Below are 27,946 nucleotides of genomic sequence, written 5' to 3' on the forward strand. Positions count from 1 at the left end.
GCCAGCTCAAACTAAAAGAGTTGAAAGCATTAATAGTGTCGAAACGGAAAGATGAAACAGTTCAAGATTTTCACAGCGTAACTTACCTTTCCGTTGTATGGGGAAACAACGTCCGCGCAGAGTAAATCAGTCAAATAAATACTGTTAAAATCCGTGAAAAAGAAGGCATTTTGGCGTAAATATTACTCGAGCTTTTCTCCGTTATTCCCCGTACAATTTTCCCGTCATTTTGATCGGTAGCAGTTTTTACTGTGAAATTTTGGTGGCTTTAGGAACCTGTTCTACAGTATTTTATTTGTTTCTGGTTTTCTCTCTGAATTTGGCGGAGATCGGCCCCACTGTGCGGTGAACCCTTGATGCCGCTAAATTTGAGGGACATTAGATTATTATGTAGGGGCGATTGGAGTGTTTGATTGCATAGATAGGGATTCTATTTTATCAGGCGATAAAATAGCAGTTGTTTGCATGGGCGATCTCCAAGCTTGGCCTCAGCCAAATGGCAACTTGACAGAAGAAAAGGAAAGTTCATCTTCAGCTAACCCTAATCCTTCGTCAATTGACGGAAAATTGTGGGCCTTACTGGAAGAAAGGGCTTCTGAGATCATTTTGTGCGTACATCCGACTCTAAAATCTGAGCAAAGGAGGAACGAAGTTATTGACTATGTTCAACGCCTTATTCAGGGGCGTATTGGTTGCAAGGTTAGTGATTTTTGTTTTTAGTTTTTAACATATAAAAATTAAAGTTTTTGGTGCCAAATTTGGTTATAGTCATTGATGTAAAGTTATAGCTTTTCGTAAAAATGTGTATGGTTAAATTTGTTATTCATTTTATTGGGTTTTAGGCCTAACCTGTATGTAGAAATGTGTTTAGGATTGAATTTGATATGTATTTGGGTTTTAGGCTTATGGAAACAAGCATAGGGTTCTAAATTGTGAAGTTTTAAGCTTGAACTGTCTATGGACATGGGGTTAGGTTTAATTTTTTTAATTTATCGTCTTCTGCCTGAATTATAGAGATGAGTTTAGGATTGAATTTTGTTGTTTATTTCATTCCGTCTGAAATGTCATCAGAGCATTGGGTTTAGGCTTAAAATTTATGTAGGACTGGGTGTAGGATCAAATTTTATTAATAATTAATTTTTGTCTGAGCTGTCATTGAGATTAACTGCTGAGAGTAAATTCTTTCATTTATTTTGTTTTCTTTTAACCGACACCAAAGCATTGGCTTTTAAGATTAACCTGTTTGTAGAAATAGATTTAGATGAATTGTTATCATTTACTACCACCGAAGCATTGCATTTAATGTTAAGACCATTCAACTGTGGGTGTAAGCTAAAAATTGATCAGTTAATTTCTTTTGTCTGAATTATCATCAAAGCATTGGAGTTGAAGATTAAATTTATAGAAATAGACATCCATTAATTTATTTACATTCTTTGTTTTAATGAAGCATTTAATTTTTCAAAGTTGAGAAGCCCAATACTATGAAATACAACCTTTGTATTGAGTATTGATTGAAAACCAACCCCTGAGGCACATCCACAACTTGTATTGACATGGAAATGACATACAACCTTTGTATTAAGTATTGATTGAAAACCAACCCGAGGCACATCCACAAGTCATATCGACATGGAAGGCACTTAACTTCCTCGGCCTTTTCCGTAGTAAAGAATCTTTCTGTTCTTACCACCAGAACAAAACCTAGGGGATCATTAAAGCATATGTCTTAAGACTTATTCTAGTTATGATGTTTAGCATTTGTGTTGTTATTCAAGCTTATATACTAATGTGGGGCACAATATTGACCATAGCATATATATTAGTGAAGATATGGTGTTGGAGTTAAAAATAAATTTAAGAAAATTTTCAAGCTTTTTGATGTTTATTGTAGATATAAACAAAACAAACTGAATCTGAGTTCAAGATAATGACAAGAATTAAGATCAGTGTTGGACCTCAGAGGCTTGGTGTTTGTGGTATGTTTGTTCTGTTAAATAGCAAATGCCAACGTTGAGGTTGAGAACTTTGGTGTTATACATGTTTGTTGTGTTGAATTATAGATGCTAGTTATTTTTGCAAGCCTATCCGAATTTAATATGTGCTTTATCTCAGTGCTTCACCATTAGCTGGACGGGGAAAACTGATAACATACTCTTTAACCTAAGTTGCTGAATTGGGTATGGGTACGTGGGTACAAAATGCCGATATGGAAGAAATGAATTTAATTAGGATTCAAAACTATATGAGCACTCAGGTTTGAACCTTGTTTCAACAAAGTCCCTCCTATCACTAGAACAAAGACCATTGGATCATGAAAATATGTCTTAGATGTTGCTATGGTGTTTAGCATTTATGTTGTTTCTTAAGCCTATTCAGGCATATGAGTGAAGCTATGAGTTTGAGTCCATTTTTATTTTATGTTTAGATATAAATAATATAAACACAATCAAAGTTTAAAATAATGACAAGACTCAAGATCAGTGTTGAACTTCAGAGCTCTGGTGTTTGTGGTATATTTGTTCTGTTAAAGAAATAGCAAATGCCATTGTTGAGGCTCCGAACTTCAGTGTTAAACATGTTTGTTGTGTTGAATAATAGACGCAAGTTATTTCCGAGTCTGTTTGAAAGTTAGAGTCTAGTGAGGAGCCCTGCTTTATCAAAAGAAGTTAAAACTCAACCAACTTCTTAACAGTGTCTTAGGGTTCATATGACTTACCTGAAAATTATGGAATATGAAGTACTAAAAATTGGATGTTATGTGACCATGGGTTTTGTCTATGACAACAGTGTTTATTGCACAAACATACAACAAACATGAGTTCAAGAAGCACAATCAATCATGGAATTTAAAACACATTATCTGAATCAATTGCACAGAGACAATAATTCTCAATAAAAGTAGTTCATTAAGAAACATATGTTGTCTGAGATCATTCTCCTATCTTCTGTATGTATGCAATCTTAGCTTCATGACATTTATCAAAAAAAAATATTTAAAAAGAAAAATACGCTTTGTGAATGGAACTCCTATTCTTAGATCATCATTAATTCTTCATGTTTCAAACAAGCTATTTGCACGTCTTAACTATGGGTTCCCAAACATACAACAAACATGAATTCAGGGAGCACAATCAATCATACAACAAACACGAATTCAAGGAGCACAATCAATCATGGAATTTAAAACACATTATCTGAATCAATTGCAGAGAGATAATAATTCTCAATAAAAATAGTTCACTAAGAAACATATGTTGTCTGAGATCATTTTCCTGTCTTCTGTACGTATACAATCTTAGCTTCATAACATATATTTAAAATTTTTATTGAAAAAGAAAAATACCCTTTGTGAATGGAACTCTTATTCTTAGATCAACATGATTTCTTCATGTTTCAAACAAGCTATTTGCAAGTCTTAATTATGGGTTCCTAAACATGCAACACACATGAATTCAGGGAGCACAATCAATCATACAACAAACACGAATTCAAGGAGCACAGTCAATCATGGAATTTAAAACACATTATCTGAATCAATTGCACAGAGACATTAATTCTTAATAAAAATAGTTTATTAAGAAACATATGTTGTCTGAGATCATTTTCCTGTCTTCTGTATGTATACAATCTTAGCTTCATAACCTATATTTAAAAAGAAAAATACGCTGTGTGAATGGAACTCCTATTCTTAGATCAACATGAATTCTTCATGTTTCAAACAAGCTATTTGCAAGTCTTAACTATGGGTTCCCAAACATACAACAAACATGAATTCAGGGTGCACAATCAATCATACAACAAACACGAATACGAGGAGCACAATCAATCATGGAATTTAAAACACATTATCTGAATCAATTGCACGGAGACAATAGTTTTCAATAAAAATAGTTCATTAAGAAACATATGTTGACTGAGATCATTCTCCTGTCTTCTGTACATATACGATCTTAGCTTCATAACATATATTTAAAAAGAAAAATACGCTTTGTGAATGGAAATCCTATTCTTAGATCAACATGAATTCTTCATGTGTCAAACAAGCTATTTGCAAGTCTTAACTATGAGTTCCCAAATCAACTGTTTGCCTAATTTATTTTTGGAAACAGCTATTAATTTCAGTTTCCAACATGGTCCTACATTAAACCCTCTGATTTTAACAATGTCAAATTGTTTGTTTCAATCTTAACCAAATGGCATAATCTTTTCAGGAAATTCTTCCAACAAGTCATGCCCAAGTTTCTTCTACACCTCTTTCTCACTTCCTCATTTTCAGGCCTATTCATTTTTTCATTTCTGTAGTCTTTTTAATCAACTTGCAGAGTGTTGGTTTGCTCTTCGTATTGCCTATTATTAGCCCTTAGTTTCCACTGGAGATTTCCATGATTTGTGATCATCATCCCTATGTTGGCAACAATTTATTGCTATGTTCCCTCCATATAATCAGCTATATACTTACCTTCTACTATGTTCATGTTTTGGTTCTGAGAATTATCTCTTCTTCAAGACTGCTATGTTGGCTTTGTTTTTCCTTTTGTCTTATCCATTTTCACCACCTTAAATGTCTTGCAATTCTGTTTCTACATTTAATGCCCTTTGGATTGCTTCTTCCAAGTTTCATCGGATTATAGCTTTCTTTCCGTTTCAGATAAGGAAATTTTAATTCATTTTGGAATCTGTTAAGTTGAGTTAACCATTGTTGAATTCCCTTTGAGGATTTCATTATAGTGCTCAAGCTGTCATACATTTCAAAATAATCCATCACCAACTCATCATGTCATGGTCATATTTCTGGGGTCAGTACTTATTCTTCGCTGCCCTAATAAGTCTATGTATTCCCCTCCCTATACATATTTTGGTGTAACTTTTCCACCACACATCTACTTTCTTAAATTCTTTTCAATCTTAGAGATACCAAATTCTATGTTTGGATTTGAGAAGAAATTTCAGCTGTGAAAATCCGGTGATGCAAAATTTCTGGAATATGGAATCATGCCAGATTTGTGTATGTATTTGTGAGTTAAATGACACAGGTTCTTAATTGCACAAATAATAAAAACCTACAAGCCAAACAGAGAACACCAATATGTGGCAGTCTCAAGAGACACCAAAGAAAGTTACTACCATAAAATAGAATATTACAAATTTTCTCTTGATTTAGTGATACAATGGTGGCACACATTGCATTTAATATACGGATCTTCCTTTCTCCTGTCCCACCCTCTTACACACATCTCAGCTTCATAAATATGCAAACTGGCTTTTTAACCAAATGCTTCCAAAAAGTAAAATCCACTGTAGATATACATTCCTTTCCTAGATCCACATCAATTAAAGACATTCCTAAAAGTCGTGCATTAAATCCTTAAAATAAGCTCCTATAAAACTAGTTTCTTGTTGGCAACTGTTCCTAGGCTATATTTGAAGATGTTCTCTGTCAGAACTCTGCAACCCCAGTTATAGTTTTTTCAGGTGATCCTAAATTAAAGTTGGTATCATTTCAGCTGTCAATCCAGGAAATGTGGAATTCTTCTCTTTCCTAATCTAGAAGTCCTGCAGATTAATAAGGTTATTCAAGCAGGCTTCGTACATCTGGAAGAGCTCCTAAGTTAATTATAAATTTATAAGCAATTATTGTTCACACTGACTTTGGCTGCATGCTCACTTTTCTGTATTTTTGGCACCTTTTATGACATACATACAGTATTCTTTTCTTCTGTTTTGAAAATTTCACTTTCATCTTTTTAGTATTTTACTATTTTTTGGATCCAAATGAATTTTGTATTAGATTACACATTGTTTATAGAAAATGCAATATCCAGTAAGTAAGGTGTTTGTGATAGCTCAAGATGTATTAATCCATGTAGGGAATGCAGAATTTTGCATTTCTGCATTTTCTTCCATTTGCATTCTATTTGTGGCTATAATATTAAACATCTATCTTACTTCTGCTAATGAATTGGAACATAAGATGTTAATCTATGAACTAAAGAAACATGGACTTTGACCAAAACCTAATAAATTATATTAGTTGCTTCGAAATATAGTGCCTGTACTGCCAATAGTAAGCAGAGTTAACAACTCTGCAAGCAAATACACAATAAAATAAATGGATGAATAGCCTTGGCTGCATTTTTGATAATTTGAAAGTTGTTGTCAGTTTGTTGGGAACATTTTTCCATTGCTTTGACCATTGAACTTGTAAGCAATGGTGTCAAGAAAGGTCAAATACACTAGTGTATGTTTGATTTCTATTGTGTTATTGATTGACAGTGGAAATAATGTTTTGCCAAACTATTACATTCCTAAGATACATGACTAGGGATCAAATCTTAAGTAATACTTGGATTCTTACAGGATCACAAGAACTCATGTCAACCGAAATGGGCTATACCTGAAGAGAATTGGCCCTTTAAATGTAATTACTGACTGTGTTGAATTTGAACAACAGAACAGCCCTAAATAGTAAGAGATATATTCTATGTCTGAGTTGGTTTTGGTTTCATTTTATCGCTTATCTTAAAATTCCAGATCTTGAAGGAATTTCCTCATTCTCCAACATGTATGTTTTAGTTTAGCTTTATTTGGAAAATCTGACACCTCTCAGCTCCCCTCAACGAGAACTGAGTGCAATTTACAGGCAACAATGTTCCAAAGATGTATGCTATGTTCGATCCAAAAAATTGCATTCATTGTGGATGTTGCTAAAGGAGTAGGAATGCATATTGGGGCATTGGATCTTGATTCAGGGATGTTAGACATCTCAAAATTGCTATTAGTAATAACAACAAAAACCATTGTCTTTTTTATCCAAATCAACAAGCATTTCTCCTTGTCACAAAAACATTGTCATCTTGTCCAAATCAGTGAGCAGCATTCCAGCTTCCTTCCATGTTGAATTCATATTTTGACCACTGGTGACATCAATGATTTGGCAAAGTAAATTGCAAAAGACAAAGACAGGAGAAGTGAGAATATATGCAAAGTCAACCCAAGCAATTCTCGACACAGAATTTCTAACAGCAAAAACACCCTCCACAATGGTTAAGGCCCTTAAGGGCCTCACAGTTAATTAACCCTAAGCTGGCCTCGTACACTAAAAAAGAAAGTTGATGTCTGGGCTGCACCAAACACATGGCTTTTATTCACTTTATACAATTCCTCATGAATTTTCTGTCAATTTTTAAGGGATTAAAAGGCGCAGCTTGAAGTGAAGGTTTTGGATGTTAAGTAGGCTGCAATCAGCATAGATTGCATTTCTTGGATATGGCAACACAACTCCTGTCAGGGGCAACTCCTCATTCTGGAATGGCACTGCCCCCAACCACGATTCAACCCCACAGTGACCATCTCACTCAACCCATAATGGTGACTTGGATCCCAGCAGAGCGAAAAGAGGGCACTCTGCTTATGTATACAGTTCAAATAGGATGTAAAACGCCTCATCCAGTAATCAGTACATCAGATTTTCAGCAAGTGATACCATCATTGATTGGCATTTATAAAAGGATTGTAACGGACATCAATGTGATCCGTCAATAGGTCCTAGGTAATCATACCTCCGTAAGAGGTATTTTAGAATTGATGGCTTCCCTTGGGGAACCAAAATTCCTGCCATGATGAAGATCAGACGAAGTTCAACACTTCTTGCAAAAACTATGAATGGCTCCATTCCATATAGTTACTGCAAATGCCTAGAAGTTTGCAACATATCACTGCAAGCTTATAACAGAATGAGGAATAGTGCTACTGCTAAAGACACAGGAAATGCATGTAGAGGAGAGCAGAAAGCAAAATTACAAGGATCATTGACATGTTACTGCAATCCTTGAAGAAGAGAATGACAAGGTGCCCATCTTCAAGGTAGATGAGATTTCTCAGGTACTATCTCTGGCTTCAATGAACAGCAAGCTCAAAGCCTAAAAGTTATACGACCACTTATAATCATATGATTATACTCATTGACTTCAATGTTGAATTAGTATGTGTCCATCCTTTGAAAGTGAACTCTGCTTCTGGATTTCATTACTGGGAAACTATGCAACACTGATCTCCTTGCCCCCTAAGGGTCTGCTCTTTTCTTTTCACCTTTCCATCTGTTGAAGCAACTATTTGCCATCATACACCTTTAAGAGCTGGCAACCACTACCTTATGCTGCATGATCAGATACCTCCACAAGAAATTCTCACCTTAACACACAATAGTGGCTCTAAAAATCCTAATAAGGAGGATAGTTCTAGAAACAACCCCAAATCAATGAAACTGTAATCCATTTTGCTCTAGCCAAGATTAGTGATTCTTTTCAAGGCCTTATCAAAGTCATGGATGTTAAAAACATGGAGAAAAATAACCATCAGGAAATTTTCAGCTTGTTGATCAACAATATTTAAGGAATAGAGGATAATCAAAAGGCAACAATCAGCTGCCTCAACAAACAAGAGAAAGGAATTCCTATTCTCAGGCACCACTGTCAAAGTGTCCTCAACTGGTCTGAAGCAATAAGAGGATTCTGAACAATGAAAAGATGAGGTGAAACTACTCAGTGGATGCTCAACAATTCCAGGAACATGCTACCTACAAAAAGTTAATCAAGCAGCAAGAACTTCAATTTAAGTGTCATTGAACCCCTACTGAGCACTGGAATGCTTTACAAGGTGGACAAGGGGAAGGATTAACAATGGTATGGATTTGGCATGGGTAAGGAAAATGGTTGGTTCCTATCGTGGCAAACAGAACTGCATGGTCAACAGGACACATCTTTGAAAATATGGATAATTTGCTGTCTTTTAAGCTATGTTTCCTCTAATGCACTGTAATCATGTCACTTGCATTTAAGTTTATGACTTTTAGCATCTTTGGACAAGGTGAATGACCGACAATGATATGGACTTGGCATGGGTAAGGAAGGCCAATGGTTGGTTCTTATCATAGCAAAGTCAAACAGAACTCCTCAGTCAATGGGACAAATCTTTGAAAATGGATAACTTGCTATCTTTTAAGTTATGATTCCTCTTAATCATGTTGCTTGCATTTAAGTTTATGACTTTTAGCATCTTTGGTTAATATTAGTTTGATAATATAGTATTGCAGAATTGGTTGTTTGATCATCTTTGACTTCTCAAAGGTTTTAACATTTTTAACACATCCCAATCTGATACATGTGATGTGCATTTTGAGTTTTGTAATAATATTCCTTTAAATACACACACGTCATCTTTACTATTATTCAAATTGAAAGTTGTATTCTGAGATTTTGTCTCATGTGGATTTTATACTTGTGAAGATCAAGAAGTTACACAAAATTTGATGACATGCAACAATACATATAAATTTGATGACATGCAACAACACATATAAATCAATAGTAAAATTCTTCTTTTTTTATATTAAATCTAAGAGTCTATACATTCAACAGTAAAACAAAAAAATAGGGGGATTTAAGTCATGCCTCATGCAGCTCTCATTAAAGGTTGATTGAAACTTCACATTGTTGATCTTTAATGGGGCATCAGGCTTGTTCAAGGGGAAATTTTAATCTTATGGTCCAGCCTTTGCTACCAAAAATAATGATTTTGAAAGAATGTAAACATTGTAAAGTACCCTTCTGTGAAAATTTATCTCTACCTTGAATGCCGATTGAATGCTGAAGATAGCTAGTCAATGAGCTTAATTTCCACACAATCCTGCCTGTCAGGGATGGGGCAAAGGGCTAAATAGTAAATGGGTATATGGTAAATAATGTCTCTAATGATCAAACAAGGAAATATGACAAGGTGGATAATAACACTAAACAGGCTCAGATGCTGACATTTTTTCTGAGTATAGGTTCTAAGTCACAAGGGTTTCATGACTTAACTCTGACTGCCTTTTCATTAAAGCATAACTATCATAGGCTTGGTAAACATGATATTTTCACAGTTCATAAGTATGAGTCAGATGGCTTCTGGAAACAACTGTATTTTGTACTTCATTATATTCTCTTAGAATAGGTGTGTGTTTGTGTGCCAACACATTGGCGCAGCTTCGTAGCTAAGCCCATTTTATGCAACTACTTGCTAATAAGTTGAGAGGGGCAGTTAAATATGGCAATCGCCTTCATGCCATCAGGAAAGACCTTGATTTGGAAAATTGTGTATCAAAATCCCATCTTCAAGTGGTATAGTGCTAGATTTGCCAACTATATAGATGACATGGCGTAAATTGTGCTTGCAAGGGTGCACAACAATAGTGAAGTGAAACTCTTGGAATAGGATCAACCATTTGCAAACTTTGCCATTGATAATGCTTGGTAGGCTGTGAAAAACACAAATGGTGCAGTCAAGATGTACTATTTGAACTTTTGGATGGTGTACACCATTGCCTAAATCTCGTGCTTTGTTGTCTTATAATTTTGCTTTGCAAAAATTATCTTCCAACTTGCAAAATATGTGGGATGCTCTAGGTTCCCCTCATTAGGTTTTGTATGAGCAATTCCAATTGTAGTTCTTGATGCATTAGCATGAATGTGGAATGGGGAGTTATAATCAAGAATTGCAAAATTGGTGTCGTGGCTGGCTTTCCTTCAAGGTTTCAAAAACTTGATGCACATTTGTTGAAGCAAACGATTCATACTTCTTGGGCAAAGCTTTTAAGGGTATTGAAATGTCAAATAGTTCTTAATAAATTTGTGATAATATCTCGTGTCTAAGGATGGTGCACATTGCATGCACATAATTTGGAACTACAAGCGAAAGAATAATTGCAACCTTTGTTGGGTCAATAAGCATACCCCCTTTGCAAAATATATGCCCCTAGTAGATTGCAAAAATATGCATTCTTTTAGGTTTTACACTATGTTTACTTGATGGTTACATTGCACAATAATTCATGAATGAAATCTTTGAATTCACGTATTAGAATTCTTAAGAAAAATTCATGAATGAAATCTTTGAATTCATGTATTAGAATTCTTGAGAAAAATTCATGAATGAAATCTTTGAATTCACGTATTAGAATTCTTGAGAAAATGGCAAGCACATTCTTTAGATTGAACGACAATAGATTGTAGGCAAATCTGCCCCATTTTGTTTCTTTGCCTTGTTTTCTTCTTCTTCTATTTGCACTCGATTGTATATAGAAAACCTATAGTATAGATCTCCCTATTAGCAATTCTGTCCAATATATCTTTTGTGAAGGATGTCGAGAAGGGATAAGTGATGCAAGCCTCATCCAAGATGTAAAAATTGATACATCTATGGATGCACCCATCCTTCAAGTAAATGACCATGGGACATACCCACTTGGTTTCATCAACTGCAAACATTGCATTGGATTTAACCATTTGTTCCTTGACTTTGGTGTGTAGATTGGGGTTTAGCCAATATCGTTGCTTATTTGTAGGCTTTGCCCTTGGTTTGTGTTTGATTCGCATCTTTCTTAGGGATGAATGTAGGTCCACTTCATGATATCCCTCGGGAAGAGGTCTACATATTTGTGCAACATATTGATCACCTAAGCTAGAGCTTCTTCTCCTCCATAGTTGCCAAGTGTGGTAATATTCAAAACTTATTCAATTTCAATGTTTAGTTGAAGCGCTTTGAGAGCTAAAGGTAGTAAAAATTTCTTTTTTAGCATCTCCCTTATTAATCACCATGGTCTCCCTCCATAATAGCTACTTAGAAATTCCATAGTGCATCTTTTTTTGTCATTTGCTCTTTTTGTGTCGTTGCAAAAGACATTGAGGTGCCCAAGGGTGCGCTGCCTAAAAGAGGTGGGCTTGGTCATCAATTTACGTGTGAATTGTAGACACATATTGGTTGATTGCGAAATAGCACCTTTGATATTTTCTAGTGCCCATTCAACATCAAGTGTGCAAAGAATTGGCCTTCTTGCTCCTATGAATGTACCTTTGGGCACAATTCTATTTGTTCATACCAAAAGAAACTCAAAGCGACTCAAATTATTTGCAAGTTTGTGAACTCCAAGTTGCATGAGATAGTGGCAAGAGGGCTCCAAATTGCCTCACATGTCCTAGTGTGGAACTTGGTAGAGGGCTTACCAATGTAACACAATTGTGGTGATCCAATAGAGTTGGTGCACATATGTTAGAGGCTTATTGGGGTTGACAATAGCAAGTTTCTTCATGGGGATCCACATAGACTTGATAGCGTGGGCCAGCGGCTTGGGATCTACCATAGGAGTAGGTGTGCATTGTGTGGGATGCTGAACACCGGCGAATGATTTCCTTTTAAGATCATAATCAATCGAAAGCTATCATTCCAACTGAACATCCATGTCCTTGGATGAGCTATCCTATTAGGGGATGCCTTCAAAATTTGGTTGGATGGAGTCAATTATGGTTGTTTTTATCTAGTAAATGTTGTCGAGGTCTTTCTCCTCAATGTGCACTATCTCAATATATGGGGCACCCTATCCTTGATAAGGGAGTAATTCACACAATCTTTGTTTTGGAAACTTAGTGTGCATAGTTGGAATCACATATTGACCTTCAATTGAAAATGAAAGGTTTTCCTTGTAGTTTAAGATTCCTCTTTTTGTTTGCCATCTCAATGAATTCAAAGTTTATTTAAAATTGGACATCCTTAATGTCGATCTCAACATTTTTGAGCAAGCTTAAAGGTCTTTCTTTAGTGTTATTTGCTATGTATAAAACATGTGGTGATGGGCACAACATGAATTGACCCATGGCTTCCTATGCATTTTTTGCAATGACATTAACCTCCATACTTGTGTTTACTAATACATTGTGCAACATGAACCCATCTGATTCAAGAGGCAAAAGAAGTTTCATGTCATAACTAGGTTCAATGGTGCACAACTTTCTGCACTTTGACAACATTTGTGTGCATTGAGGTCACGATCCTCCAAGTTCAAAATACTAGTTATTAAACAAATTGTTAAACATTAAAACAAACTCTATTACAAAACAACTTTAGAATAGTATAGCTCACATCCAACTTCTTGTGCTCATTTACTTGTTCTTTACTGACCTTGTGTTAGGTTGCGTGAATCATTTGCTGAGCATCTTGATAGAATTGGTGGTGCTCATTAGGTTTCGTCGGCTTGAACCTTGTCTTTTGGTGGGGTGGTGGTTGTATTGGGTTAGAGGTTGTGCATATCTTGCCAATTCATGTTATTAACACTTGAAAATGTCTCTTTGGAGGTGTGATAATGTGACCCCTACAGATTGTTTGTGTAGTCTTCCTATAATCTCCACCTGCACCTGTAGTGTGATGCACTCATTAGTTTTGTGTTCTTCCTTGCAATATTCATAGAATATTAAAATTTTACACTTGTAGTTATAGCATGAGAGTTTGTGAGTTTGACCACCACCTTTGTGCCTATATTGAACTAATTCTTGACTTTGGTAGAGTTGTGTGTTTTGTTGTGTAGGTTGGGGTTGGGCATCAGTAGTCATTACATACTTGCCACATTGTTCTTGGAGTGCTTGTACAACTCAGCATGAGTTAGTATCGTGTGTTGCATTTTGGCAGAGCACAGACAAAAAATTAGTAGTCACTTCACTGTAACTTTTGTAAGGGTGCATAGGCTGAGGTCTCATGTTGGTAATGACAAATTACTCACTAAGGGAAATTGATCAATATAGGGGTCGTAGGGCAAATTGCAATAGGGTGCCCAAAATGACCCTCTACCACTAGGCCAAGAGTGGATACCCCAAGGACCCCTTGTCCTCATGTGGCGTTTTTGCCATCCAGATGAGGTGGTGTGCCTAGTGAGGGACCCATAGCTGTTTCCCCTTCTTGCATTCCCTTTCTCACCCTATCATGATTGATTATTGCAAATAGAGAATCATGCTCATAATATTTATTAAGTGCATAGATATATATGTTATATCAGCACATAATGATTCATACATTAATATCTGCATACAACTGATATAGATATATACATTCACATCTGCATACAACTGATATAGAAATATATTTACATTAAGTAACTATCTCTGCATATTAGAAGAAATTAATATGTTACTGCCCAGATCAGGTCTGCTGCATATGAGAGTTTCTGCTATTTTTCTGATCTGCTCTGCTTCTGCCATCCATGGGGATATATATCACTTGATTACACTCAACTTGTTTATATAGCCTAAAACACCCTTTCGCCCAAAGGAGGTGACTTCTCTTAAGAGGGTCGGCCTTGCAACAGACTTAATTTAATTTTATCCTTTCCAAATGTGGCGCTCCACCTAGCTGTTGGCATTGTGTTGTCATTGATGTCAACCGTTATAGGATGGCTACCGGTTAAAGAGATGTATGTGCAGCACTGTCTTTGATGCATACCGGATGTGATGTCTTTGATGTCACCTTGTATTGCAGGTCATCGACAAGGGAGAGAATGTCATTCAGTACAATGGCCATTGGAGTCACTGGTACGCAAATTAGTGGTTGACTTGTGTTGAAGACATGGACAGGAGATTGGTATGATATAACAACCGGTAATGATGACATCTATAAGAGAGCAAGATGCTGGTCGGTTGATTGTGATGAAGAGGGGGAATGTTATCAAGAATCACATCAACACCAAAAGAGAAGGATGTACAGGTCACCGGTATGCTGTGTGGATGTCAAACAACATGACTCCCACCGGATAAAGATGCAGTCACCATTTGAAGAGATGACTGACAGTGATTGTGCCCCAACCGGATCACATGTGCTTGTTTGAAGATATGCTGCTCAAACAGAGAAGCCATATTGATGCAATGTCGGATGCAGATGACAAGGATCCACTCCCACTGGTAAGTGGAGCTTATCTCCTATTATGCATGGAATGCATCATAGTCCTTCAAGATAAGAGAGAAGAGTAGAAGGCAGGTGATTGAAGGCTTACACCGCATCTACTGGTGAAACAAAAGGATGCTTCAGGGGCATGAAATAAAAAATGTGCACCGGATTAGAAAGGGTTGGCATGTTGTGCTATCGAGACAGAAAAGGAAGAGTAAAGAAGTGATGGGTTTGTCACCTTGACAAACCGGTTGAGATGATGTCCTGGCTGATGATGAAGAAGGCAAAGTTGGAACAACTACAAACAAAGGACATTGCCGGATTGAAGATGGAGTTTGTTGAAGGTTGATGACATGGTGTCATCAGGTGGTAACCGATAAGTATGTCCATTGTTAAAGCTGTCAAAGTGCATGAAGTGTTTTGAAAAGAATGATAACCGGTGAAGGTGTTCCACTGGAAGAGAAGAAAGGTGCAAGGATGATGACAAACCAGTTAGGGTATAACTGGCAGGGTTTGTAAGCCGGTAGATGAACCTGGTAATGGAGTTGGTCGGTGATCCTACCCAGATCGACACATATATCCTAGCAAAGGTGGATGCTGACATAGTGGCCACGTGGAGTTGAAGTGACATGCATGCACATGTCGGTGAATGTGTTGTCGGCAAGGTAGATGGTGACAGGTCGACATTTATGTCAATAGCGTGTTTCACGGGTCGAGGAGCAGAAGAGTGCGAGTTGAGACTGATCAAAGGACAAAGATCTGATTGGATGACTTCATGATCGAGGCCGAGTGTCCAAGTGCTGATCAGGGTAGGTGAAGCTATTTGCATGATCGCTTCATAGGTATTTGACAAGTGCAAATCGAAGAAGAAGTCGTGTTTGCTAAACTTAGCAAACGTGTATTGGAAGTTGCACAATTGGTGGAGTTGATTGATCCATTGCAGGAGGTCGATCTCTGGAAGGAGATCTGATTGGATTTGGTTTGCCTCAAGGTCGATGAAGAAACCCTAACTGACTGAAGTTTGAATTGGTTTTTGGTGGGAAAACCAGTTTATAAATATGCAAGCCAAAATCGATGAAGGTTGCTGCTGAATGAGAGGGTGTTGCTGCTGAAGAAGAAGAAGAGACTGAGTGTGAGAAAGAACAGGGTTGAAGAGTTCAACGGGCAATAGTGAGGCAATCGATAGTCAGCCATTGAGTCTGATAGAGGAGTAAATTGGTAGTGACCAAACCGGCAGAGAAGAATCATAGATGATGGCAAAGAGGGCAAGCTGAGAATCAGCAAGGATCAGATGATAGACATCTGACTAAGTTATCAATACTGGTGGTGAATAGCAGCAGTGTGACAGAGAGGAGAGAGAACCGACAGAGAGTTGAACCGACAAAGAAGAAGAAGAGATTGAATAGGTGAAGGGTGCAGCAGAGAGTAAGTTGCAGCAGGAGATAAGGTTGTTGTAGTAAGAAGGTGAACAGAGAACCAGTAGTGTATTTGATAGAGGATCCGGTGAAGGGATTTGCAAAATTCATTTGTAACAAGACTATTACTTTTGTAATTGAATATACTCATTGAAGATCATTGAGTTGAAGCTCGGTGCAGGGGATGGTGCTCCTTGGGTTGGTGCCCTAAACATTGTAATCAAAGTTTCATTGTGAGGCTAGATTGGAGTAGTAGACTCCAACAACATTTATCATTGAGGTTTTTCCCATCTTGGGTTTTCCTCGTATATGCTGGTGTTATGTGATGTCCCTTTCATGTGTGATTGCATTTGTGACAGTCTCCCATCTAACCGGTAAGTCTGTTTTCTGTTAGATCTGATAACCCGTATACACACATAGGATAGTGTTGACGTGTATTTTGTACACAATCAAACACCGAATAAAATAGCCAAGGGTACCTTATCCTCTCTTGAATAAAGCCTCTGATTGCTGAAGATATCGCGGAAAAGGATCAATCAGGATGACTTCAAGGTTCTTGTATGTAGGGTCTCTACGCGTGGATAAGCTCTCTGTGGTATGATGTGATTTGCTGGAATCACAAGGGGACTTACATTTGATGACTGAACTTCTGATCTGCTTTGAATATTGCTGGAACACAGGATCTTACTAGCTTTGACTTGAAAAAAGGAAAAAAGATGAGGACGAGGAAAGAATCTAATCCTAATACTAAGGAATGTAGGAGCAATGATTGATCTTTGATGAAATTCTAACTAAGTCTTGTTTTGACATCCCAGGACCATCTCCACAAGGTTAGTGCGATCTTCGAAGGAAAGCTTTATGATGTTCAAATCATCACTGCAGGCATAGACACCATCAGGTTGATGCATATCAATGAAGAAGCGACAATTGAAGTTAAGCTTAAGCTGAATGATTCCAGTTGACTACACAAGGCAAGTCTGCAATCAACAAACTGCTAGTAGTATGGATATACAAATTCCACCATCAATCAAGCATATTTCTTCCACTCATCTAATAACATGAAATCAAATATGAGAAGTATAGAGACCATGCAAATTGTCGAATCGACCCATAAATTTCACCATTTCTTTAATGAAGTTACAAGTCTCTTACAACAACATCTTGGCAACAATCTTTGCCTTCTCTCTCTACTCTACTCTAATTGCTATTCTAATCACCTTCTAACTATTCTCTATCTGTCTTCTAATTGCTTCCAACTATTCTAACTATTTCTAATTAGCCTTTACAAATGAAATGCCAGGGCTTATATAGTGCCCTCAATACAATTCGATGGCTTAGATCCATTCGAGATCAATGGCCAAGATTTTACAATGAAAACCCTAATTAGGGTTTGTTACAACCGTTACATAACATTTAATGCTTGACCAATGATAAAATTGTATTGCTTGGACACATGTCCTCTCTGGAAAAATCGATCAATGGATAGCCGGGGTAGGTACATCGGAGTTTGTGCCACCTTCTATGAATTAGGTACATTGAACCTGGACATTGTTGAGGTGGACCAATCCGACTGGAGGAGTGATGACTAGGATGCCACCTCGTCTGACACTTGTAGCTTGGTAGATATTCAATTTGATGTCGTTGAGAAGCTATCTTTAATTAACTCTTGTTCTAACTCCTTTTGTCCTTGATTTGTAGGATGATGATGTACCTCGCCTTGGAATGCTGGATTAGAAGAAGCCGCCCTTGATGACGTTAGTCCGAAGAAGGCCGTCCTTGTCGATGCTATACTGGAGGAGGTCGCCCTTGTCCTTGCTTGATCTTCTTGGAGGAGACCGTCCTTGATTTGGCTTGATTTTCCTTTAGGAGAGTCTTCCGACTTGTAGATCTTTCGAGCTTGGGAGTCGCCATCTTGATACCTACACAACATTTCACAATTAATAATATATCTTGAAATCTATAAATTAAACTTTAAAAGGAAGATTCAAGATTTTAATTTAGGAAACTTCATGATAAATCTTGAGTAATCATTTCCTAATTAACCATGTAATACTTAGATTTTTCCAAAAAATGTCTAAAAAATCAAACCTTGAATAAGGGTGTCAAGATGATTTTGCCATACCTCCTCTTGAGAATTAACTCTAAGAAATGATGTAAAAATAGATGAATTTTGGCTAGGCAAAGTGTAGATCAAAGCTCTCCCTTGGATAAAATGCACCTCCTTTAGCTTGGAAAAGAACTCCACCTTCCTCTTCAAAAATCTGGAAATTTGCCTTCAAATACCTTCAAAACATCTGGAATTTATCCTCCAATCTAACAAGAAATACGCCTCTCCAATAGCCTTCAAGATGAATTTCGCCTTCCTTAGTCTCCACACTTGGTAGAAATTCGCTCCACACAAGCTAGATTTCGCACCTTGTTGTTCTTCTCCAAATCGCACTTGTGTGAATGAATGAATGATGGATTAAAATCGCTCAACACACCTCTCTTATATGGGCGCTCATCCTTTCATTTCCCATAGGCCGACTTGAAAAATAGGCCAAAAGATAAATAAGAATTAAATAAAAGGAGAGGCCGATTTGAAAAATAACATTAAATAATACCCCAAGCGCTCCCATTTTATTTTAAAATAATAATAATTAATTTTAAATGCCTTTATAATTAAAAAATTCGATTTTTAGGCTCAAACTTAATTATTAAATGTTAGGCGCACTTATTAAATGTCAATTTAATTTTTTAAAATATCTCAAGGTTTCATCGAAATTGGCATTTAATTTGTCATAGATGATATTGGCGCCTAGGCATGGCAAGATAATGGACATCAACAAGATCGCTCTGGTGCCTTGGAGAGGGACAGGAGTGCCTTTTCATCTTAGCCTTACAATTTCTTGTTTTTCACGTTCAACACTTCATCCTGGACGCCCAAAATGGGATTTTCATTTGTAACTTTGAGTTTGATCAATTCAATCTTTGGAATGAATGCTCCTTAGAACCATTTTCGCCCTGGTCCCTTGGTGAGGGACAGGATCAATTTTTGGTTTTAATCCTAAAATTGTTGATCTTTGGGGGCAATTCCTTGTTCATCATCTTCGAAAGGCATTTCTCACTTTGCACAACCCTTGCCTAGACATGGTTTCAGAAGGAAATGATTGATTTTATAGAAATCGCCCTGGTCCTCCAGTGAAGGACAGGAGCGATTTTTAGTTTATTGCACAATCCTCTAACCACATCGACATCTAATCTCCTTCAAGGCGTAAAACATCATTCCTTGTTCCATCTCGAGTCTTGGCAATGAAAGTAGCATTCCAAAATGTTAGACTATTAGGCATATTTGAAGATTTCGCTTTGGTCCCTTGGTGAGGGACAGGAGCACCCTAGCCATTTTTCATCAACTTGATGGCCTTTGTTACTTCATTCCTTTGTGAAACCTTTTAAACATCATTTTGACCTTGCGTCTTGACTTGGCTTCGCCCGATTTTGGAGAGGAAGGTTAGCTAATGTGCTTTTCGCCCTGGTCCCTGGGAGAGGGACAGGAGCGATTTTGCATTTATAAGCTCACTTGTGTTTTGCTAGCTTCGAAAATTATCTTCAACGGATCGATTGCGTCTTCCTTCACCCACCTCAAACGCGAAACTTGCCTTCCTTTTGCCAAAAACTTGTCTTGAGGGAAAATCGCTTTGGTCCCTTGGAGAGGGACAGGAGCGCCCTGGCCTTTATGAGCTCATTTATGCCTTGTTAACTTTCAAAACTATCTTCAATGGTTTGATTACGTCCTCCTTCATGCCTTTGATGTCTCAATTTGTCCAAACAAGGTCAGGAATGACTCCACTAAGCTTTTTCGCTCTGGACCCTTGGTGAGGGACATGAGCGATTCGCCTTGGACCCTTGGAGAGGGACAGGAGCAAAATTCGCTCTGGATCCTCAGTGAAGGACAGGAGCGAAATTTGACTTTTCAAACTCTCTATCAGGATAATTTTTATGGAATACTTATACTTTAAGTTATATTCCATATATACTTTTAGGATGTTTGAGAGTGGTTTCAGACCTCCAGGAGTTATATAGCAAAATCTAGTTTTTGGAGGTTTTTCAGTTTCCAGACTTAGTCAAATTTCAGGATCAGGACATTCCAGACTTAGCCAAAATTCAGGATCAGGACATTCCAGACTTAGCCAAATTTCAGGATCAGGACATTCTAGACTTAGCCAAAATTCAGGATCAGGACATTCCAGACTTAGCCAAATTTCAGGATCAGGACATCACTCAAGCCGGACTTGCTATCCTATTGATCTCCCCGACAACACTCAAAATGCAAAGGCTAACTAACAAAACCCTAAAAGACCTAGAAAACAAACCCTAAAAGCAAAAAAGCAAGGGTCCCCATTTGCAATGGGGCGATGTGTGAAAACGTCACAACAGATAGTTAAAGGGAAAAGTTTGTAAACCATTGATTCATCCCCCCCTTCTCAGTGGCACATTGTGTCTAACACTAGGCAGGTTGGCCAGCACCAAGGGTGTTGTCTCTTCTTCCAAGAGACACTAGGGTCAACCTATTAAATGCAAATTTATTTATTTTATTTTATTTTGATTTCCTATGTGGGGCATTTCCTCAAGGAGTCGGCCAGTAAATTGATTTGTTTTAGCGGGGGCATGATAGCTGCAGTAAATCCCTTTGGATGTGTGCAGTTGAATCGGCTTTGTAGCTTATGCTCCGTGTTTTCTTTCTTAGATAACAACCATCACAAAGCAATGTAGGCAGTAAATAGCAAGGGAACTACATGCCTTCATTTGTGCCACTTTTCTTTGTTTTAATTTCTTATGTTGGTGAAATAATACAACTTAAAATTGTTACCTGGTAGGAATGGGTGATGTAAACCATGATGATCACCATTTAAAAATCTAATATTTGAAGAAGTAGCATCTCTTTTTTAGTTATTGTTTTTCTTTTTGGTATTTTCAGTAGATGGTGATTTTTCCTGTAAAATCTATTCCTTGGAGTGTTTTAAAAAAAAATGGAAATCCCCCTCCAAAATTGTGGTTGCATATTTTAATAAGTATTTTGATTGTGGCAGTCTTTTAGATTATAAATGGATAATGTGCTAAAGTTCATGCTTATATGACTTGTATTTTGCCGTGTTTCTTTTTATTCTTTATTGTAGTATTGCATGAGGGGAAGTTTTAGATTAAGGATTTTCTATGTTTATAGAACTCTAGGTCATTCTAGGTGTAGACATTGTAGAGTTTTTATATCATTTTATTTTGGGAGCTACTGCAGGTCTTCCCATTTGGTTCGGTGCCACTGAAAACCTATCTTCCTGATGGAGATGTTGACTTGACCACATTCAGCAGTATTTTAAATATTGAAGATAAATGGGCAAATGATGTGCGTGCTGTCCTTGAAGGGGAAGAGACTAGTAAGGCTGCTGAATTTAGGGTGAGAGAAGTTCATTATATCAAGGCTGAGGTCAGTTTCTAAAGCTTGAAAACTTTATTCTTTTCCACTATGTTGTGACAGTTGTTTATTCTCAATAAATTTACAAACGATATATTTATATAAAATAGTAATTCTTTTGGCAATTATTGGAGAAATCAGATTCACGTGAATACACTTTGGCCTCTGTTACGTCAAACTTTCTTCCTTTATAAATTTCAGTTTAAGTGGGTTGAGGTTTCATCAACAGCCCGGCATATTTTATTGTTCCAAATTACTCATTTTTGCAGAGAAATGCATGGCAAAAAGACATTTCTTTTTACACTTTTCCCAGAGCTGTCTGTGGCCCATGTTCTGTATAATTACTCACCAATAATTTGTATGTATAAACAATTCTGTGAGAACAGAGTTAGCAAAATATTATTTGACCAAGTATGGAGTACATGCATCTTAATACTTAAAAATGTCCATCGAACTTATTCCTAATATCCTGAATGATTCAAGCCAACTCCTTTGTATAACATTATAAAATTTGCTTGTAGCAATTTCAGAATTGAAAATTAAAATTTTTAAGTGCTACAAAATTTATTAATATGAATGCCTAAATATTTGAGAGAATTTAAATTACAGCAACATTATTTATTTCTCTGTTGGACTGAAGACCATCCTTCTGATTCTGTCACTGGTGCTTGGTAACTGTGTATCTCTTGTAAAAACCTTCTCATTCTGTTCTTTATTTCTATATGTAAATATAAAAAGTTGAGTACATAAATAGCGATAGGCTGATCATAGGTGAGAAAATCAAATGGAGATTGTAGTTGCCATCTAGTGTAGTGCTGCTATACAAGATAACACACAATGAATGTCATTTCAAAGAAATTTTCTGATAATTATGAAAGTAAACAGTAGAAAATCCAGCTGTATAAAATCTGAGATAGATGACAGATGCTCCCCATAGGACTTGAGTTCATTCCATGCCCGTAGAAAGGCAGAGGTAACTCTTGGTTGTTGGATTTCCATTGTCCCTTGCAATCATCTTGTCTGCATCCTCCATATTTCCAGTCTGCACCTTATGTTGTTGACTAACCCAACACGTTGATATTGATGGCACTTTAGAAAGTGCCAGAAGTGGGAACTGAACCAGCAAGGATGCTTGCATTCATGATCTGAGAGTAAAGGCCCCATGATGACCATAACCTTAACCTTAACTTATGGGTTGCCTGCTTAAGGAAGTCAGTGCTTTCGCTTAATTTTGTTCTTCCATTAGGAGCTTCAGACATTGATTCAGCTCCACCAAAATTTTCAGGTGTAAATTGCAATTGCAGCTCTCTTTATTCTCTATTGTTTAATCAAGTGATATCCATCTGCCTAGTTTCATTCATATTTTACTGCTTCCATCATAATGCTAGCAATGGGTATAAACTATGGATTTACTTTATGGTAACAGGTTAAACTTGTCAAGTGCCTTGTTGAGAACATTGTTGTAGATATCTCCTTCAATCAGCTTGGTGGGTTGTCTACCCTTTGCTTCCTTGAGAAGGTAAATTATACATCTAATCATTTTTTATGCATCTACCTACCTCTTAAATTACTTGCAATGTAATAGAAGTTGACAAAACTGAGCTGCTTTTTCAGGTTGATCGACTTATTGGAAAAGACCATTTATTCAAACGCAGTATTATACTAGTGAAAGCATGGTGTTATTATGAAAGCCGTCTCTTAGGGGCACACCATGCTCTTATATCTACATATGCTTTAGAGACTTTGGTCTTGTATATTTTCAATCGTTTCCATGCATCACTACATGGTCCATTGGAGGTTGGTGCATGCTTAATTGACAAATATATGTAATCCAAGGAACAGAAAAATAAAGTCCTAATAGTTGACAAACATTCTAAAATTTGTTAGTGTAAAGGAGTACTACTTTATGTACTGAAGTAGCAATCAGCATGCAGGTTTTGTACAGGTTTTTGGATTATTTTAGCAAATTCGATTGGGAAAATTATTGTGTCAGCTTACAGGGGCCTGTATCCATCTCGGCTCTTCCTGTTATTGTTGGTAGGAAATTTGCTTGAATAAAAATTTATGTTACTCAGATTCCTTTTTCTTTTAGTGCTTTATTTATGTTCTTTTAGCAACCAGCTTAATGTCAATTTTGTTTATCATTTTTATAGCTGAGCCACCTGAAACGGATGGAGCTGAGCTGTTGCTGAATGAGGAATTCCTTAAGTCATGCAGTGATTTGTACTCTGTTCTTCCCAAGAGCCATGATAATCAAAATCGATCGTTGACCCCAAAGTCCCTTAATATTATTGATCCGCTGCGGGAAAATAATAATCTAGGCCGAAGTGTGAGCAAAGGTATACAGTGTATTTTTTGGGAGCTTTTTTGTTTATTTCTAATGAGCTTTTTGGTTTCCATATTAGCTAGGAAACATGATTTTTTACAAAATAAAAAGTAAGGGCACACTACATGAATTTGCCCTTGTTAACTACTTTGTCTATATACAAACAAGCTATGTTCTGAGCTGGCTTGTTTTGAGAAACATTGTTATCTTTGGAAAGATTTTGTTGACAATAAAAAGGGTGTCCCTTGAACTGGTTTGTTTGTGGACATTTTCTTCATTTCAACTGTTTTGTTTACCTGTTGTTAATATAGTTTATTTCTTGCAATTGTTTCTTTAATCTGCACGGGTATTGTTTGAGTTAGGATTTGATGTAAGTGTATGTGTTTCCATAGGAAATTTCTTCCGTATACGTAGTGCATTTGGATATGGTGCTCGTATGCTTGGTAAAGTACTACTTGCTTCCGAGGAAAAGATTGCTGAAGAACTGGACAAGTTTTTCCAAAATACTTTGCTGAGGCATGGCAAAGGACAGCGTCCGGATGTCCCAGATTCAACTGTATATAGTCCACAAAGCAGACCGGTTGGTGAGAACACAAGTTTTCTGCAATCCTTGAAGTCAGACGTTGAGCACAAGGAACTTGACAATAATGTGCTTACTCAGCGAATCAAGACTGGTGAAAGAGATGGGCATTCTACTGAATCATCTGAAATTGCAGGTTTTGTTCCTGATGTGGTCTATGCTTCAAGGCAATTTGTGGGAAATGAAACTGGACAAGGCGTGCAATCGTCTTGTCTTTGTAGTACACTCTCCAATTGTTCGCCTAGGATTAATAATGAATTAGCTAGTACAGAAAATCTGGTCAGTGGAAGCTGGATGTCAGGGGATGTGAAAGATCTTGTCAATAACCATTCAGATTGTTTTAGAAGCAAATCACCATGTATTTTACCGGAGAATGGAATTTCAAGACATTGCTGTTATTGCAAGGCTTCAGAGAATATGAAAAGCAAAGCTGTAACAGTTTCTTTCTCAGAAGATTCAAAATTATTTGCATCTCATTGTCAAGGACAGTTGAGCTCTAAAGATGCAAGGAACGGGGCAAACCATGGAGGCACTTTAAACTCTTGCATGGACTGCCCTTGTGAGCACTATGATCACCAATCTGCTAGTTGCATAGAAAAACTATCAATCGACACTGCATCTATTCAACAAGGATGCACGGTGGCAAACCCTAGATACATGATGCCAAATACTTCACAAAGAGACTTTTTCTCATCTCATGTACAAAATCCAAAATCTCTTGTTCAGTCCACCCAGCCAGAATTATTTCTGTCTGCTCCTGTTGCTTCGGTGTCTGTTTCTTATCCATCTGTGCCTGTAGGTCATCCAGAACCTATGAATGTTCAGTTGCAGAATCCCAATGCTTTTTTGCAGGAATCATCATTGCATCTGGGTGAGGTTGTTCATGACTATACACTTCTTGAACCCGGGATTGGTGGCAATTCTCTTGACAACGGGCCTTTGGAAAATGGTAATATACAAGAGGGAGAAATCCCTTTGCTCGTGCTTAAACCCGATCTTAGTTCTACGGTTACTGAGAGTTCCAAACAAGCAATGTGTAGTGAAGAAAGTTTTATTGGTAACAGCAAGGTTGATCAAGATAACCTTGATTGTGTTAATGTTGGGAATCCTCTTACTATGATTGATAGAGACGGTCATACCGGTTGTCATGTTTTATACCCAGAGAAGAAAGATGAAGTATGTCAATGTCCAGAGCATTTGCTTCAACGTTCTATGGATAGTGACAGTTGTAATAGCAATATGACTACACAAGCTAGTGCCTCACCTTTACCTTCTTTTGGATGCAATGGGCCAGCCTACACTGTTTACAGTCATCCCATGCAAGCAGATTACCAAAAGACTAGTTTAGAGGAGTCTCCATCCATATCAGGAAAGCTTTCACAATGTTCTCTCAGCTCAAACCTCTCTGAGATATCCAGATTATCCGATAACACCACTTTCAAATCTCCCAGTGTTCCATTTTCATTGGATGGAACTCAGCCTAGTTTAGAGTCAGGATATTTGTTTAACAAACCTCAAGAAAGCTTGAAGGATTGGCAAGGTGGCAAAGGTCATCTACCCAGCTCTCGAATGCAAAGGATAGCAGTTGATGCTTTAAGGTGTCAAAAGCCTGACCTCACTGCTGATTTTGATAGTCACTTAAATAACTTAAATTTTGGCAAGTGGTGTCTAGAGTCAGGAATGCAAAGCCCTGTTCTACAACAACCTATGATGCCTCCATATATGAAAGAGAAATACATTCCAGATAGTTTTGTGAGGCCCTTCCCTCCAAATGCAAATATGTTTCCCTATATCCATGGTGGCTACAGAGTTGGCCCTGTTTCTCCTTTTTTTAATGCTTCTGGTTATAGAGGGTCAAATGCAGTAATTTTGCCAGGAAATTTCCCTGTGGAGGATTTGCCAAAGCCAAGAAGTGGGACAGGAACATACTTTCCTAACACGGTATACTTAAATTTCTTTTCATGTTCAATTTAAATTTTTTAGGTTGGGTGATGCAAGCTAACTTTGATGCTTTATATTCACAGAGTATTAGTCCTTACAAAGAGAGGCCTTCAAACAGAGGAAGGTATCAAGGAGCACCTGCTCAGGATTATCCTCCTCGTGTAAGTAGTCAAATGAACAGATTCCGTAGTAATGGACGAAACAAAACAACCTTCGACCAACCTTTACACAGGCAGATTGGAAATAAGAGCTCTGATGTCAATTCAGTAGGTGTGAGATATGGTGATAAGGAGGGTGATGTATCCAACTTATGCAAGAGTTCGTACCAGGCAGCTAGTAACACAGTTTTGAATCCAATGTTAGAATCAGTTTCTCATGATGTGTATCCATCATCAAAAATGACTGGCCATGCAAAGGTTTCTATCTCCCCAAAAGCTAGACATTCCAATCCTTCAGTTTACCTGATGCGGTCCCATTCTACTGGTTCAGGTTTTTCTTCAGAACAAGTTGAGTTTGGTTCATTGGGACCCGTACCGTTGGGTGCGGTTTCTCCTGTAGTGAAATCAGATGAGAGTAGGCATATGGATTCAGACCAGCTGAATGGGCAGTTGCTTGGTTCAGGTTCAGAAGTTGCCAACACATCAATTGAGAGAATAACACTGAAACCAGGTGCACTTTCAAACAATGGAAGGTATGATTCCAATAAAATAGTGTTTTACTTCTGCTTGTTCTTTTTAAGGAGTTCTGAAGATTGTATATTGTCTTTGGTAGTCATTGGGGTTCTATTCCTGGTTGCTATTGTTTATGATTATATTTTCATACCCTTAAGTTTTGTACCAAAGAATATATTGTTTTGAACTCTCAGGGAAGCATCATCGAGCTCTCTTTTGAAGGAAGATGATTTTCCCCCTCTTCCTTTTCAGAGGCAACACGGGACAAGTTCTGGCAATGCAGGAAGCAATGGTAATTCAAATAATAAAGGTTCACATTGGCAAACATCTATGACAACTTCCTGATTTATTATGTGATACTGTTGAAAGCTACAGGTCTTTCGTCTTGTAAATTAGCCAGGTGCAGTGAAAGTGTCTGTATATTGCATTGATATTTTACCAGTGAGATTTTCATTTGCAGCCAAGATGTTGGGAATTGTAACATTGCAAGCCTGTTTTAATGGGGCATGGGAGGATATAGCCAGATCCGTTTTTTGATGTTTTCTTGGTAAAGGTAGAGAAGTTTAACCACATTTTATGGGCAAAGTTTCAGCCCTGCCTTTTTGCTCAATTTTTTGTGCCATCAATTATCATTGATGGAATTGCCCTTATAGATAGGATGCCATCTTGATTTCTCGTAGTTAAGATATCTTCTTTCCAAATTAACATTAATGCTTACTCACCTCAAGACTAGTATAAACTCATGATTCAATATCTATGCGATGATTGAATCAAAGACTCTTTTCATAATACTCCCAGGAGTTTCAGTATTATTTGCTT

At 37.3% G+C, this 27,946-nt stretch overlaps 1 protein-coding gene across 1 annotated transcript; it reads left to right on the plus strand.

The window, feature by feature from the left end:
* Positions 1–27,737, plus strand: LOC131076031 (uncharacterized). Its single transcript, XM_058013057.2, has 9 exons — positions 1–699; positions 21,433–21,621; positions 23,036–23,128; positions 23,224–23,406; positions 23,544–23,646; positions 23,763–23,948; positions 24,328–26,456; positions 26,540–27,147; positions 27,322–27,737. The coding sequence occupies exons 1-9, from the start codon at positions 466–468 to the stop codon at positions 27,470–27,472; spliced, it is 3,876 nt and encodes a 1,291-aa protein (XP_057869040.2). The 5' UTR covers positions 1–465; the 3' UTR covers positions 27,473–27,737.
* The last annotated feature ends 209 nt before the right edge of the window (positions 27,738–27,946 follow it).

This window comes from Cryptomeria japonica, chromosome 3 (assembly GCF_030272615.1).
Source record: "Cryptomeria japonica chromosome 3, Sugi_1.0, whole genome shotgun sequence".
Taxonomy (NCBI): Eukaryota; Viridiplantae; Streptophyta; class Pinopsida; order Cupressales; family Cupressaceae; genus Cryptomeria; species Cryptomeria japonica.

Coding starts and splice junctions, on each gene's coding strand:
- LOC131076031 (XM_058013057.2), top strand. CDS start 466: ATGGGCGATCTCCAAGCTTGGCCTCAGCCAAATGGCAACTTGACAGAA. Junction 21,622..23,035: donor TTCATTATATCAAGGCTGAG/GTCAGTTTCTAA, acceptor TTATGGTAACAG/GTTAAACTTGTCAAGTGCCT. Junction 27,148..27,321: donor GCACTTTCAAACAATGGAAG/GTATGATTCCAA, acceptor TTGAACTCTCAG/GGAAGCATCATCGAGCTCTC.